The sequence below is a fragment of the Podarcis melisellensis genome (genome assembly GCF_964234715.1).
Source record: "Podarcis melisellensis genome assembly, chromosome: 1".
NCBI classification, from domain to species: Eukaryota; Metazoa; Chordata; class Lepidosauria; order Squamata; family Lacertidae; genus Podarcis; species Podarcis melisellensis.
This window is the reverse complement of record NC_138528.1, coordinates 3,367,873-3,383,561: the sequence shown is the minus strand read 5'-3', so window position 1 is coordinate 3,383,561 and position 15,689 is coordinate 3,367,873. Positions and strand designations below refer to the sequence as shown.

Here is a 15,689-nt window from a genome sequence, read left to right as displayed (position 1 = left end):
TTAATTAAGAACCCTTTCGGGTAAGAGGCTTTATGCCTCTGGCTCTGCCTACCCCTGGCAAGCAGCCTCCAGAAAGTTGCCCACGAGAAGATGTGGCCCTGGGGCTGCGAAAGGCTCCCTAGGCCTGGGCTGCAAGCACAGGAGGGGCATTTGGGTTCATTCAAAAGCACCAAGAGGAGGTGGGGGAGGTCTTGGCTCTTCCTGCCGCCTGACAGCGTTTTTGTTCCCCCCACGTAGGATGGCTCCGGAAGTTGCAGCTGTAGAAAAGAACGGCGGCTACAACCAGCTGTGCGACATCTGGGCGGTGGGCATCACGGCCATCGAGCTTGGAGAGCTGCAGCCGCCCATGTTTGATCTTCATCCAATGAGGTCTGTGGACAGGAAAGGCTCCTCTACTCACACTCTCTCTCGCCCTGAAGTAGATGAGTGTTAAAAAGAACGCTAGTATCTGAGAGCTGGAAGGGACCATAAAGGTCATTTGCCAAGGCAGGGAACCCAACACTCCGGCATCCTTGGGGCGTGGTCCTCCCTCCTGCCCAGGCTACAGAATCTTTGGCTGGAGAAAGAGGAGAACCTTCCACCTAGAATAATATTAGCGCTCTGTAATTTGCTTTTACTGACCTATGGTCCTCCCCCACCCCCAAAAAACCCTATTTCTTTAATTGACAGTTAACACAGTTGGTGTTATTTTTAGATTTTCTATGTTGGTATTTTTTAATTGGTATGAAAATGTGCAAGCATCATCAAAAGAGGAAACAAGATTCACAACACTTCAGTCTTGCAAATGCAACATTTATAATGTCTACATTTTTAGATGGTTGCTGATACCATGTTTGCGCGATACTGTGAGCTTCCTTGAGTGGGCTGTGCCCCGAAAGGCAGCTCACAAATAAATTAATAAAGCCTGACCTGCCTGACTGTTCCACCATCAATTCAGTGTGTGCAGTCAGGAAGTTCTTCCTAATCTTTAGGGGTGTTGTGGACTGCAAATCCCATCATCCCCAGCCAGCAGAGCCAATGGTAAGGAAAGATGGGAGTTGTAGTACAAACCATATGGCAGGCGCCACTTGGTCTACTCCAGTGAAAAACCCCTTTCTTCCCTTACAAATCCTTTCCTTCAGGTAGGTAGCCATGTTGGTCTGACACAGTCTAGATGATAGATAGATAGATAGATAGATAGATAGATAGATAGATAGTCCAGATGCACCTTAGAGACCGACTAAGTTTGTTCTGGGTATAAACTTTTGTGTGCATGCATGGTATCTGCAGAAGTGTGCATGCACATGAAAGCTTATACCCAGAACAAACTTAGTTGGTCTTTAAGGTGCTACTGGACAATTTTTTAATTTATTTCGAATCCTTTCCTTGTACAGCTGTGTTCTGCACTTCTGACGGGGTGGTTTCCTTGTATTTCAGGGCCTTGTTCCTAATGTCCAAAAGCAACTTTCAGCCTCCAAAGCTAAAGGAAAAAACAAAATGGTAAGTCTGGGAGTGCCTTTTTCATTTATTTTCCCCCCAGGGGTCTCGCCCTTGATGGTTTGTGTCTAGTTCCTTTCCATACCAATAGGGGCACCCTTTGGCTGCTGGTGGTGACCCCTGAAGGTGGCTGAAAGAGATGCTTAGAAAATTCCATCACATACCCCCCCCAAAAAAAAGGGGGCTTAAGGGATGGGTGTGGGGAGCAGAAAGAGTTTGACCTGCTGATATTGACTGGCAGCCCCTCAAATTGCCCCTCCCTCCACTCTAGTCATGGGGCAGTACAATCCTTTGATGGTTGCCTTTCTTTTTAACCAGGACGCGGGTGGCGCTGTGGGTTAAACCACAGAGCTTAGGACTTGCCGATCAGAAGGTCGGCGGTTCGAATCCCCGCGACGGGGTGAGCTCCCATAGCTCGGTCCCTGCTCCTGCCAACCTAGCAGTTTGAAAGCACGTCAAGTGCAAGTAGATAAATAGGTACCACTCCGACGGGAAGGTAAACGGCGTTTCCATGCGCTGCTCTGGTTCGCCAGAAGTGGATTAGTCATGCTGGCCACATGACCCGGAAGCTATACGCCGGCTCCCTTGGCCAGTAAAGCGAGATGAGCGCCACAACCCCAGAGTCGGCCACGACTGGACCTAATGGTCAGAGGTCCCTTTACCTTTACTTTCTTTTTAACCAAAAGGCTCCTCACTGGATCATTTTGGACACCCCCCTGCTGCAATTATTTTAGGGTACAGTTGCGGTATCGTCATACTGTGTTGCCTCCCCTCGTTGCCTGCGTGTGTTTTTCTAATAGGCTGCAGTTCAGTTGTGATCTCCATGGTAGCCATATTTTCCAGCACCCAGACAGTCAAACCACATTCTTTTGCTACAGATGTTTTTGCCGTTTGCACAACAGTCACACTGGCCTTCTGTTCTTCCCTTCCCCTTTTTGGCAAAAAATGTAGTTAAAAAAACCCAAAAACTCAGACAGTTGGGGGGTGGGGTGGGGGGAACAACTTGAACTTTTTTCTTATTGCTGTAGCACTACAAGGGCCAATGCAGATGGAAGGGGAATGCATAAGACTTAAGAAGAACTCTGAGGTTGGGTCCGACCAAAGGCCCATGCAGTCATAGAAACATCTAGTGGAACCCCATGCAATGCAGAAATCACAGCTCAAGAATCCCTGCTTCTAGCCTCTGCTTTAAAAACCTCCAAGGAAGGAGAGTCCCCCCCCCCCACTCCCGAAGGAGTCCATTCCACTATCAAACAGCTCTTGCCATCAGAAAGTTCTTCCTAATGTTTACCGTATTTTTCTCTCTATAAGACGCACTTTTCCCCTCCTAAGAAGTAAGGGGAAATGTGTGTGCATCTTATGGAGCGAATGCAGGCGGGAGGCTCTGCTCAGCACTCCCTTTAAAGAGCACCGTGGAGCGTGTGTGTGGCTTTTGGGGGAGCCTTTCTCCCACTGCCCTGAAGAGGTCCCATAAGCCAGCAGCGATCCCTCTTGCTGGTCCTAGCTTCTGGCAGCCTCTTCCGGGCAGGGGGAGCCTTCATCCTGCTGCCCTGAAGAGGCTTCGTGTGGCTATCCCAGAAGCCAGAATAGCAAGAGGCTATCCCAGAAGCCAGATCCCTCTTGCTGTTCTGGCTTCTGGGATTCAGAATATTTTTTTTCTTGTTTTCCTCCTCCAAAAACTAGGTGCGTCTTATGGTCTGGGGCGTCTTATAGAGCGAAAAATACGGTAGTTGGAATATCCTTTCTTGTCATTTGAATCCATTGGTTTGTGCCTTGCCCTCTGGAGCAGGAGAAAACCAGCATGCTCCATCTTCCCTTTGACAGCAGTTTGGATAGCTCAACATTTGCTATGTTGAATTCCATCCTTTATTTCAGATAGAGATGATATAATTCCTATCTTTTGCACTTTCCCCCTAATGATCAGTCAACCTCTAATAACTGGAATTAAAAAGAGTACAATTATGAGTTATCCATGGACCTTTTCCCGATTCCTCTTAAGCCACGTAAAGGAGATAATGCTTCCAGATGATGGTTGAAACAGTACCTTCAAAGGTAGCCCCATGTAGAGCGCATTGCAGTAGTCCGAGCACGAGATAACTAGAGCATGCACCACTCTGGCGAGACAGTCTGTGGGCAGGGAGGGTCTCATCCTGCATACCAGATGGAGCAATGCAGGAATGGTCTGTGGATGAAGGACAGCGTACAAATTCAATAAATAATAATAATTCAGAAATTGGGATCCTTCATACATTATACCGGCCTTTCTGAACCTGATTCCTTCCAGATGTTCTGAACTACAAGCCCCAGCTAGCATTGCCAGTTTGTCAAGGATGATGGGGGTTGTAGTCCAGAGCATCTGGACGACACCAGGGTGGGGAAGGTTGCATTTATAAGAATGGTGAGGTACAAGATGCAGTGCAGCCACTGCTGCTGTTTACGCTGAACTTTGCTTAAGAATGCTTAGTTTATTTTATTGTTGTCGTTCCTTTGCATATATGTTTATTTGTGTCATTTATATTTTGTATTTTTAATTTATTCATTTTCTTATTGTGCAATGGTTGCCCATTATAAAAAAAACAACTTTAATAATACAGAATCTGAACGTCTTTTAATCACCAAGCAAGACCCATCACATATGATAAAAGCTGCGCTTTCTCTCTCTTTCTCTCTTTTAGGTCACCGACATTTCACAGTTTTGTGAAAGTAGCACTTACAAAAAACCCAAAGAAGAGGCCCGCGGCTGATAAACTTCTTACTGTAAGCCTGTTTTCTTTCTTTTTTGAAAGATGAGAGTAAAATCTCATCCCCACTAGTGGAGTAAATGTTCTGGCTTCCAGGGTACACTCCAAAGGCCTTGTATACTTCTTTTTAAAATGCTGTAATGCGTGATGAATATAAAAAACTTTCCAGGCATGTAAAAAGCTTCTTGTTTTTACAAAAAAAAAAACCAAACGCCTCTGTGTTAAGATTGTGCTGAGATAATTCCCTCCGCTACTAGATGAATCACGTTTTTTAAGTGTCTTAAAGACTTTAAGCAAACAGACAGACAGACACTCAAATTCCCCAAATTGACCTCTAGTGCAGAGGCTGTCAGAAAAGTGAAGAATTGGGAGATTTTGCCTTGTTTGGATGGAAGGCTAAACCATGTTGCATGTCCTGATCCAGCACTTCTTAAACTTCTGTTGCACTGCAGGCTGCTGTTCCGGTTGCCATGTGTTTTGGGGACATTTTCTTGCCTTACAGTTGCCGCACGGAGACAGTGCTTGAAAGTCTTTTGATATAAAGCTCAGCCTCCTGTGTTTGGTCTGTGCGGTGCTCCCAATCCATGCAGGGGAAAAGCTTCAGAGGCAACCTCAGATTTCCACACACATGAAAAGAGAAACCTTTCTTTGGGGCCTGACCCTGCAGCAAGTCTTGCAGTGCTGAAGAAGCAAGCTGCCTTTTCATTTAAGTTGTAATACGCAAACTTCAGCATGCCTTAGAAATCTTGAAGAAGCCACATGTGATTGCTCCATTTATTTAGTCATTTATTTATTTTTAATTAAGTTAGTTGCTTTCTCTTGCTCAAGGCAACCCCAAAACAAAAAAAATTCCTTCCAGTAGCACCTTAAAGACCAACTAAGTTAGTTCTTGGTATGAGCTTTCGTGTGCATGCACACTTCTTCAGATACACTGAAACAGAAGTCACCAGACTCTTCTATATAGTGAGAAGGTGGGGAGGGGTATTACTCAGAAGGGTGGTGGGAATGGGTGATTGGCAGATAGCTGTGATGAGCCTGTTGACGACTCTTAACGACTGCAATAGGTCTTACAGGAAAAAGCAAGGTGGTCTTTAAGGTGCTACTGGAAGGAATTTTTTTTGTTTTGACTATGGCAGACCAACACGGCTACCTATCTGTATCAAGGCAACCCCGAGCAACTTAGAAACAAACAAAAAAGCCCAAATAGAAACATTAAAACAAAGGTGTTAAATACACTAAAAACATAATAATTCTATTATTAAAACTAAAGAGGAGCCACTTCATTGCTAATTATTATTATTATTATTATTAATTTGTATCCCGCCCTCCCTGGCCAAAGCCGGGCTCAGAGCAACTAACAAGTAAAAATTGCACAGTGTACATAAAATCACACAGTCAATTAATTAAAATACATTCTAAAATCTTTCTAAGAAAGGGCAGCCAGGGGTGTCTATAAAACATAGTAAAAAGCTTAACCGCAGCCATGAAATCAGCATGTACCTCACACTACTGGGATATTCTCTCTCTCTCTCTCTCTCTTTTTTAAAGAAAGATATTTATTAAACTTTAACAATTACAAAAAAAGAGGAACAGACAGTAATAATAAAAAAGATTACAATACTTCAAAAATAAAGGAAAATACAATACTAAAAAGAGAAGAAGAAAAAAGAAAAAGAAAAAAGAGAGAAAACCCAAAAACAATACAGTTAAACAATAACATTTAAAAACAATAACATCCAGTATTTTCATATCTTTATCTTTCATTTACTTAATTCCATGACTTCCTCGCGCCTCCTTTTTGTATTTTTAATTCATAATTGTTTCAGCAATTCCTTTCCCTCTTTCTCAGATTTTGTTCCATAGTTTATCTTAACGCAATTTAACCTTAAATTGGGATATTCTCTCAAAGAATAACTAGGCATAATGTTTATTACTATTATTATTATACATTTATATACTGCCTTTTCTTCCAAGGAGCTCAAGGTGTTGCATGTGGTTCCTCTCCTCCCCATTTCATCCTCACAACCCTGTGAGGCAGGTTAGGCTGAGAGATGGCAACTGGCTCAAGGTCACCCAGTGAGCTGAGTGGCGAGATTCGAACCCTGGTCTCCCAGATCAGAGCCCATCACTCTAACCCCTACACCCCACTGGCTCTCCTAAACACCCGAGGCACAGCCTGGGGAAAGTTCCTGTTCGCAGGGGCAGCTAGCAGACGAAGGATGATAGCTTTGTGGTAGGGCTTTGGTTTCTGTGCAGAAAGTCCCTGGTTCTCTCTCCAGCTTCTCCAGGGAGCTGAAGAGCCTCTGCTAGCAGGTGCAGACCAACGCTTGCCAAACTGGTGCCCACCGCAGCTGTGCTGGCGGGGCCTGATGGGAGCCATGGTCCATCTGGAGGGCATAGGCTGGTTTGAACTGGTCAAGGCTGGTTTGTGCTTCTCCAAACCAGTTTGAACAGGTCTAGGTTTGTTTGAATTGGCACAAGCCAGTTTGAACAGATCCAGACAGCTTCGAGCAGGTCCAGGCCGGTTGGATCAGGTGCAGGTCATTTGAAACTGGACCAAGCTGGTTAGAACGGGTCCAGGGCGGTTGGAACAGGTCTATGTCGCTTGGATCCAGCCCAGGCTGGCATGGACAGGCAAGTCCTGAACTCGCCCTCTTGTTATTTTTTAGCATACCTTCGTTGGGCAGCCCGGTCTCTCTCGGTCGCTGGCCGTCGAACTGTTGGACAAAGTGAACAATCCCGACAACCACCCTCATTACGCCGAGGCGGACGATGACGATTTTGAGGTGAGCAAGTCACTCCTCTGGGCAGTTCCCTCGCCTTTGGGCCTCGTTCTCCCTTGGAACTGGCGACCCTGGGAGGCCTGCGTAGGTCTTCATTGTGGGGAGCTTACACGAGAGAATGCTCCCTCCGTGGGGGAAAAATCCCTTTGCAACTATGAACATGCAGCCATACGGTTATGTGGGGCACCCCATTTCCCTTCGGCGGGCGATGGAGCCTTGCATGTGTCACAACCTCTAATGTCTCCCTTTCTGACTCCTGCAGCCACACCCAGTTATTCGCCACACCATTCGCTCTACCAACCGGAACGTCAGAGCAGAGAGGACGGCGTCTGAAATCAATTGTGAGCTTCTCCAATTATATTATATTATATTATATTATATTATATTATATTATATTATATTATATTATATTATATTATATTATATTATATTATATTATGACATAACGGGGGGAAACACGCACAAAAACAAAGGACAAAACAAAAAACATTCCTTAAAAATAAATAGAAACTAACCTTACAGTATTTGTTCTTAGACTGATTTTGGTCTTTACTTATGAATTCTAATATTTGAAAATCTAAGATTTATTTACTGATATATTTATATCATGCGAAAACAAAAATTAAGAAAAAATGAAGAAAGAACAACTAAGTCAACGTAACAGCTTTAACAATAAAAATACCTATGTATTGATAAGTATTACCTTTTCATTTTGTTATATTATTGACTTCCTTCTACCTCGTTACTGTTTCTGTTTGACCATTCCTGTTTTTACCCTGTATTTAATTGTTTCATCTTCATTTTGGAGTGAAGAGAAAATATTTTACTTCACTTCTCCTCTATTTTAAAGCTAAACGCTTGCCCCCTAATTTAGCACCAGCCTAAGTGTTCATTATTACTCCGGGGTGGGTGTGTGTGATGATGATGATAAGGACGATTTACTAGTCTCAATAATCCATCTGTTGCCAAAAAGGTCTCCAAGAGACTTAGATTTAAAAACTGCCTATCACCTTCTATGCAAATAGTAGTCTGGGATAAGAACTTGCATCTTTCGGTTATATTGCCTGAACATCGGCTGCAAAGTGGGATAGTTGATTCTTTATCTGTATGAAAGAATTTGTGTGTGTGTGTGTGTGTGTGTGTGTGTGTAGCTATAGACATAGATTCATTCATATGTTTTTTAAATTGTATTGTAATCAACTTGTTTTTCTTATTGGTTGTTAGCTGCCCTGAGCCTGGTCTTGGCTGGGGAGGGCAGGGTATAAATAAAATGTATTATTATGATATAAAATTTAACCAACACCTACAATTCTTTTATACAGTGGACGCTCGGGTTGCGAATGTGATCCGTGCAGGATGCACGATCGCAATACGCAGCGTTCGCAACCCGCACGTGCGCAGACGCAGGTTGCGATTCGGCACTTCTGCGAATGTGCGACCGCCGAAACCCGGAAGTAACCCATTCCGGTACTTCCAGGTTTCGGGGGTCCGCAACCCGAAAAAACGCAACCTGAAGCAGCTGTAACCCGAGAAATGACTGTATATGAATGCACACACAAGCACCCAGCCTTAGGAAGCTTAGGCAGCACAGTAATAGCAGAACAATACCAGCTCTGTCCGTCAAAGGCCTGGCAGGAAAGGTAAATCTTCCCCCGGTGCGAAAAGGATGCCAGTGAAGCCACCAGGTGGTCCTCACTGGAGGAGAGCATTTCACAGACGGGGATCCAGAAATGGAAAGGATGGAGCAAAGTTCTCTGAGCTTCTTCATTGGCCCAAGAGAACCTTCTAGGCAGGCTGCTCCCTGGGTTGCTCGTTAAGTAGTAAAAGGTAAAGGGACCCCTGACCATTAGGTCCAGTCGTGGCCGACTCTGGGGTTGCAGCGCTCATCTCGCTTTAGCCAAGGGGGGCGGCGTACAGCTTCCGGGTCATGTGGCCAGCATGACTAAGCCGCTTCTGGCGAACCAGAACAGCGCGCGGAAATGCCATTTACCTTCCTGCCAGAGCGGTACCTATTTATCTACTTTCACTTTGACATGCTTTCAAACTGCTAGGTTGGCAGGAGCAGGGACCGAGCAATGGGAACGCACCCCGTCGTGGGGATTCAAACCGCTGACCTTCTGATTGGCAAGTCCTAGGCTTTGTGGTTTAACCCACAGCGCCACCCACGTTTCCATGAAGTAGTAGTTGTGTGCAAAAAAATGCAAGCACTGCCTCCTGACCTGTGCGCTGCTCTCTTCAAAATCCCTTGACAACGTGTGGTTGATCCGTGTTATTGCCTCACCTTAAAATAGATTGATTGGTTCATTAAAAAATATATTTATATGCTGCTAAATCCTAAAAATATATCAAAGCCCATTACAACATTAAAAAGATAAAAACCATAAGAGTCTAAAAAAAGACCCCAAATCAATCCAAAAACAATTTAATAGCAAAAAAAGCAAATAAAAAACTTTCAGACGGCAGGAGATACCTTCCCCTCTGCTTTTGGGCCAGGTGCCCACAATCTCAATTGTTTTATTTTAGTCTCCAAAAGAAATTGGTCGAGGATCCTACAATGATTAAAATCCTCTTTACGTTGCTTCTTCGCCTTCTTGCCTAACTTCTCTTCAAAGCATGCCGTTCCAGAGGAAAGAGTTGGTAGTTGATATTCTTTCAAGCAGACACACTCCTTGCTAGTTTCATTTTTGCAGGGGGGTAGTTCTTGGAATCGCAGCCCCTCATAAAGAGTAGCGTTTCAGAAGAGAGTGTTTCAAACCGAAAACAAAACCCTCTACCTTTTTCAGGCATGTTAAGAGGAAATACTGTTTAATTGTCTGATAATAAAACTTTTTAATAGGCTCTTCTAAGCCACTTTGAGTCCCTGTCAGGGAAGAAGGTGGGGTATAATTAAATATATCATCATCATCTAAGTGGCCTATATTAATAAATTTGAACATTTTTGCTATGGCAAAAAAGCCTTGTAAAAGTTTTGTTTATAAAGTTGTAAATGTCTCATGTCTTTCAGTTGACAAGCTGCAGTTTGAACCGCCTCTACGGAAAGAAACAGAAGCGCGAGATGAAGTGGTACGGATTTGTTTTATTTTTATTTTTTATTTAGTATTTATTAATACCACTTCATATCTACAGAAATCTCTAGATGAGTTCACCACATGCTACATGCACACACACATCCCCCAGGGGTTTGCAGAACGCAGATTGGGATCTATAGGTAGATCCCTGGGTGATCTGCAGTAGATTGGCAAAGGATTTCTGGCTCCCAGTTTTAAGAAGAGCAAGAGCAAAGGAGCTTTTCCCACTTGTGCTAAGCTGATGAGATGGAAAAGTTGACCAGGACTGGCCATCTGCTTGGAAGAACTGGGAGCTCACTTCAGTTTCAGTACTGCTTAGAATGAACTCAGAGGCACTCTTGTTCTTTAATTCTAGTTGTATGTCGTTTGTACTTGGCTCCGATTGGCAGATTATTTTTCAGGAGGATTCTCAGAAAACATAACCTCTGTTGTGCTCTCTTCATCAGGTCTTTACTGTTTTTGAGGCTACTGTTGATAGCCTCAAGTCCACCTGTGGCCTTTGGCCATGCGACGGTTGAGGCCTGGCATTGGGCTGGTCCCCAGTCTGTGCAACGCCTTTCCTTGTGTACATTTCCCAGACCAGAAGCAGAACCGAGCAGATCCAGAAAACGCTACTCCTGAATCAGAGCCAGGGAATAGGACCTGATATTATATTGGGGTGCCCTCATTAGATATTAGCTGTAGACATTGCTCAGCTGAACGTTTTCCCCTCTGCAGGTGGTGGCAGCTGGCGCACACTTCGCTTCACACTGGAATCCTTTTGTTGATGGCGGAAGCTGCGCAAAGTAAGTATGCCTGGCATTTCAAGGTTACCACCTGCTTGGGAGGAAAAGTGGGGGCAGGAACCGGATGATCTGGGCAAGTCAGGCTTTTGAGTGAGTTCTGCAGGACAGACGGGGCCTTTTTAAAAAATAAAAAATAAGTTTTTACTGAGGGATTTTCCAAAAGTAACAAAAGTATCTTTCGTATCTCTGTTTTTAAATCGTAGAATCCTTCATGCAAATCCATTGCAGTCAGTTTGAGACATTTTTGTTGCAGGTAATGTGGGGGTGAGAGGGAAAGAGGAGAGAGAATAAAGCGTATATGGATAGGTTCTTTGTCAGCATCATGTGGATAGGTGTCCTATTTTTGCTGGTGGAGCAAGAGGTCAGCGGGACCTGGGTGTGGTTGGTTGCACTTGATTGATTGATACAAGATGGGTGACACCTGGCTTGAGAGCAGTACATGTGAAAAGGATCTAGGAGTCTTGGTTGACCACAAACTTGACATGAGCCAACAGTGTGACGCGGCAGCTAAAAAAGCCAATGCAATTCTGGGCTGCATCAATAGGAGTATAGCATCTAGATCAAGGGAAGTAATAGTGCCACTGTATTCTGCTCTGGTCAGACCTCACCTGGAGTACTGTGTCCAGTTCTGGGCACCACAGTTCAAGAAGGACACTGACAAACTGGAACGTGTCCAGAGGAGGGCAACCAAAATGGTCAAAGGCCTGGAAACGATGCCCTATGAGGAACGGCTAAGGGAGCTGGGCATGTTTAGCCTGGAGAAGAGGAGGTTAAGGGGTGATATGATAGCCATGTTCAAATATATAAAAGGATGTCACATAGAGGAGGGAGAAAGGTTGTTTTCTGCTGCTCCAGAGAAGCGGACACGGAGCAATGGATCCAAACTACAAGAAAGAAGATTCTACCTAAACATTAGGAAGAAGCTCTTCCTGACAGTAAGAGCTGTTTGACAGTGGAATTTGCTGCCAAGAAGTGTGGTGGAGTCTCCTTCTTTGGAGGTCTTTAAGCAGAGGCTTGACAACCATATGTCAGGAGTGCTCTGATGGTGTTTCCTGCTTGGCAGGGGGTTGGACTCAATGGCCCTTGGGGTCTCTTCCAACTCTATGATTCTATGATTGCAGTGTGTTGTGTGTTTTTTGTGGGGGGGGGGGGAGAATTGCTGGATTAAGTTAGCCATATTGATTTGTATGTTGTTGGGGAGATTGGTCATTGTCTTGTTGGGCTGTGTATGTGATAAAGGGGAGCCACACGGGGGTGAAGGCATCCTCCTTTGTCCCCGTGATAGTTTCAGTCAGTTAGTCAGTTAGTTAGTGAGTCAGGGCAGTTTCCTGTAGAGTTTGGTACCAGTGGTCTATATCTGGTTATGATGCTCCTAGCTGCTCAAGAGTAAGTGACATTCATTCTTTGTCAGATAGAAGCTTTTTTCGCGTTAGCCAATGGCTAAAGCAACAATAAAACATTACAATATACACTGAAGAAAGGAAATTTAGTATAAAAGCACAGTTTAGGGTCCTGAATCAGCAGTCAGATTGTGGCCCTTATTCTGATTGCCCCTGCTTAAGAACCTAGCAACCTTTGCTGTTATCTGCTCTGTTTGGTCTGCCAGGAGAAAGGATACTGTGGCAGTGGTTGTGCGCCCTGGGATGGTCAGTACGAGTGGGATGATGACCTTGTTCCTCAGGCCTTTGTAGAGAGTGCAAGACAGGAGGACATGAGCCGCTGTTTCGGTGCTACCATCTCCACAGGGGCAAAGGCCTTTCTCAGGCGGGATCTTTTGGAATCGGCTCTCAAGTACCGCAGATGGCAAAACGTTCAGTCTTGCGAGTGTGAAAGCACGTCTGTATTTTGGGATAGCTAGTTTGTGCAGGTATGGAGCCAGAGAATCAAAATGGGAAGATGGAAATTGATCATACCATGGGCAGAATTTCCTTATAGTGGCCAGGTTGCTCTGATGCTCGATACCTTTTAGACATTGACAAATGAGACTGTTTGCTTTGGTTAGGTCCATAGTTAGGCCCTTTGTCAAGTGAGTGTGCATTCTTGGGCAGATGTGGCCTTTGTGGGCCTGCCAAGGTACAGGTGGAGGACTTTGCTCTCGCTGAGCTCGGTTGGCAGCATGACATGGCGACCCTCTGCCATTTTCTTGCCTCTCCTGTCACACTTAGGATGTGAGTGTGAACGCACATGAGTCTCACTGCACCCTGACCATCATGCTGCTCCGGACCAGCTTTGTGGTGTGGTCAGCTTTCTGAGAGCTTCACTCAAGCCGTATCTTGGTGTGCGGAGAAAGGGTAGGGGAATCGCCCATGCTGCAGCTTAGATGTGGCTACACCCCACAAATGACCTAATCTGGGGTCTGTGTGATTTCTGATGGGTGGGACAACAGGGGGAAGGAACGTTTGAAATAAGTAACTCCCATTGCCTCAGGGTAATGAGCTGGTAGTCTTTGGGTGCTGTTAAGTGTGGCTGCAGAATGAGGAGACTGGATCACTGGGCAGAATGTGGCCGGGGAGGTTCTGCGGCTCAAGGCCTGTTTCGCGGCAGGTGGGGCCCCTCTGTTCATGGTGTCTGTGCAGAGGAGTGCCGTTTGCATTTACTGCCTCAGGCATGCTTAGTGCAGCTGCTCCAGAGTTTATTGAAGCAACAGCTGCCCATCTCAGCTTTCTCCCAACCTGGTATCCTCCAGATGTTTTGGGCTTCGATTCCCGCTCGGCCCAGCCAGCACGGCTGATGGGAGATATTGTCTGGAACATCTGTAGGGCACTGGGTTGGGGAAGGCCAGGTCATCCCATTACTGTGATTTTAAATCCCTTAGAACAGTCTAGCGCTAAAAAAAACCCCTGACCTAAGCAACTTTGTAGTATTGCATTCCTGTGTCTCTCTGCAGCCGCAAGGACCAGCCAGTGTCTTTTGCAAGCCAGGATTCCCCCAGGTTACCATAAGGAAACCTCGAGCGCCGCAAGTTGCTTGTGCTGGAATGTGAAGGAGCCCATGGAGGCGAAATACCTTTGCCTTAAAAGGCCTTCTCTGCTCTGGCTCCCTTGGCCGTACAGCACAACTTGTGTTGCTTTTGGGGGAGCTGTTCCCTGAATGCCTTCCTCTTCCTTCTCCTGGTAAAGGCCTGCTCTCCTTTGGCCGGCTGGCTGTACAGCTGTTTCCACAATCACTCACGAAGCTCCATTAATGTACATGGCACTTCTTGCGTAGCAACCCACCCCCACCCCCCCGGCCCTCCGCTGTTGTTGTAGGAGGAGAAAGAAGCCAGGCTCCCCACCACAAGCCGCTTCGAGTTTATTTTTTTACCACGGGGTAGGCAGCAACAGGAACGACTGTGCTGGGGGGAGAGAAAGGACAAATGTGAACAAATGCATTCCTATGTACTTGGGCTTCAAGGTGAGGGTGAAGCAGTCGTGCCAAAGTCTTTGTGGGTACCCACTTGGCAGATTTCCATTCTGTCTCCCAGTCTTCTCTGGACAGAATGCTGGAGTAAGTGGGCCCTCTTTGGCCTGATCCTGCAGCCAAGCTCGCCTTATGCTCTCAAGTTCTTATCTTCTCTGGTTGTAAATATCCATAGTGGTTTTGTAGGTTCTGCCTTCTGTTGAACTAAGAGGTTTTGCCTTTCCTTTCCCCTCCTCTCTCCCCACTTTTCTTTTCTTTCCTCTTCCCCACCTCCTTTTCTTTTCTACTGTGCTTTTCTCGATGGCCAAAGCTCTTAAATCCTTGCGTGTACAACCAGGCTGGCATTTTCTGCGGTGGCTACTAGGACCAGGCAACTGATAAGGAGAGGAGCATGCAGGAAATGTGGGGCTTCTGGCGTCGCGTCTGGCATTTGCTGCGGCTTTGGGCGTGATCGGAGCTGGCTCGGGCACAGCTGCATTCCAGGCAGCTGCAGAGGAGCCCAGAGGCCAGCCCAGAGCACCACATCACAGTCACCTGGGCAAACGAAGCCGGGTTGCTCATGGTTCCAAACCCCCAAAGAGAGGGAGCGTATCTGCCCCTCCAGCAGAGGGTCACGTTCTGCTCAGCACCGTAAACAGGAAATGCTTGGGGTTTTGGGAGGCTTGGAAGGCTGGATAATGTCACTGCCGCGCAGAAAGAAAAAGGAGCTGTGGCTTTTGGGCCGCTTTCCGTCCTCTTGGGTTCGTCCAGAAAAAACACAGCGCTGATTTATGGCCTCCGTCAAGGGGTCAGCTCTGTGTGAAAGGTCCGCCGTGGCCTGCCAGCCTTCTACTGGAGGGATATTTGCTTTAAAGCTGCATAAACATAAAGTTGTATGCAGATGATGGTATTGCTTGATTGCTTTCCCCCTGTCTCTCCCCACACTCCCCAAAAATAATTACAGAGGGAGAGAGCTCTCCAGATCTTTTTCCAGTGTTGCACATATGAATTTTCCCTGTCATGGGTCTGGCTGTTGATCTATTTAGCCCAGGGCTGAAGCATCCAAGGTTTTCTGGAGAGCTTTTATTCTCCAGCCTGGATATTCTTTTTTACTGGGGAGATCAGGGATTGAACCTGAGGCTGTGTGTGCAAAACATGTTCTCTGCCACTGAGCGATGGGGCCTTTTTTTTGGAGGGGAGGAGAGGAGTGCCTATTTCCCCTGTCCCTTCAGGAACATTTTTTAAAAGCCATTCCTAAACCCTCTTTATTGTTCCTCCACCACCATGACTCTGCCCATTCCCACTCATTGTGGGCCCCAGACCTGGGCTGGTCGCCAGAAATAATGTGGTCGTGGGAGGGCCTAAGAGAACATTGGGAGCATTGTAAGTCAGCGGGAGGCAGGCATGACCCGAAGGCAAGAACTTAGAAGACGTTTCAATCAAAGTTACCGGATTTTG

General features: G+C 45.9%; 1 protein-coding gene across 3 annotated transcripts in view; it reads left to right on the top strand.

Annotated features, from left to right (window-relative positions):
• MAP4K5 (mitogen-activated protein kinase kinase kinase kinase 5) overlaps window positions 1-15,689 on the top strand; it is an 85,761-nt gene that overhangs the window by 47,004 nt on the left and 23,068 nt on the right. For all 3 annotated transcript variants that reach the window (XR_014168164.1, XR_014168165.1, XM_081910262.1), the window contains exons 9-15: window positions 238-369; window positions 1,417-1,479; window positions 4,152-4,233; window positions 6,887-7,003; window positions 7,263-7,341; window positions 10,005-10,063; window positions 10,786-10,853. Coding sequence is in view for 1 of the 3 variants with exons in the window: in XM_081910262.1 (XP_081766388.1) it covers window positions 238-369; window positions 1,417-1,479; window positions 4,152-4,233; window positions 6,887-7,003; window positions 7,263-7,341; window positions 10,005-10,063; window positions 10,786-10,853 (600 nt within the window). In the remaining 2 variants the exon portion in view is untranslated. The remainder of the gene's footprint in view (window positions 1-237; window positions 370-1,416; window positions 1,480-4,151; window positions 4,234-6,886; window positions 7,004-7,262; window positions 7,342-10,004; window positions 10,064-10,785; window positions 10,854-15,689) is intronic.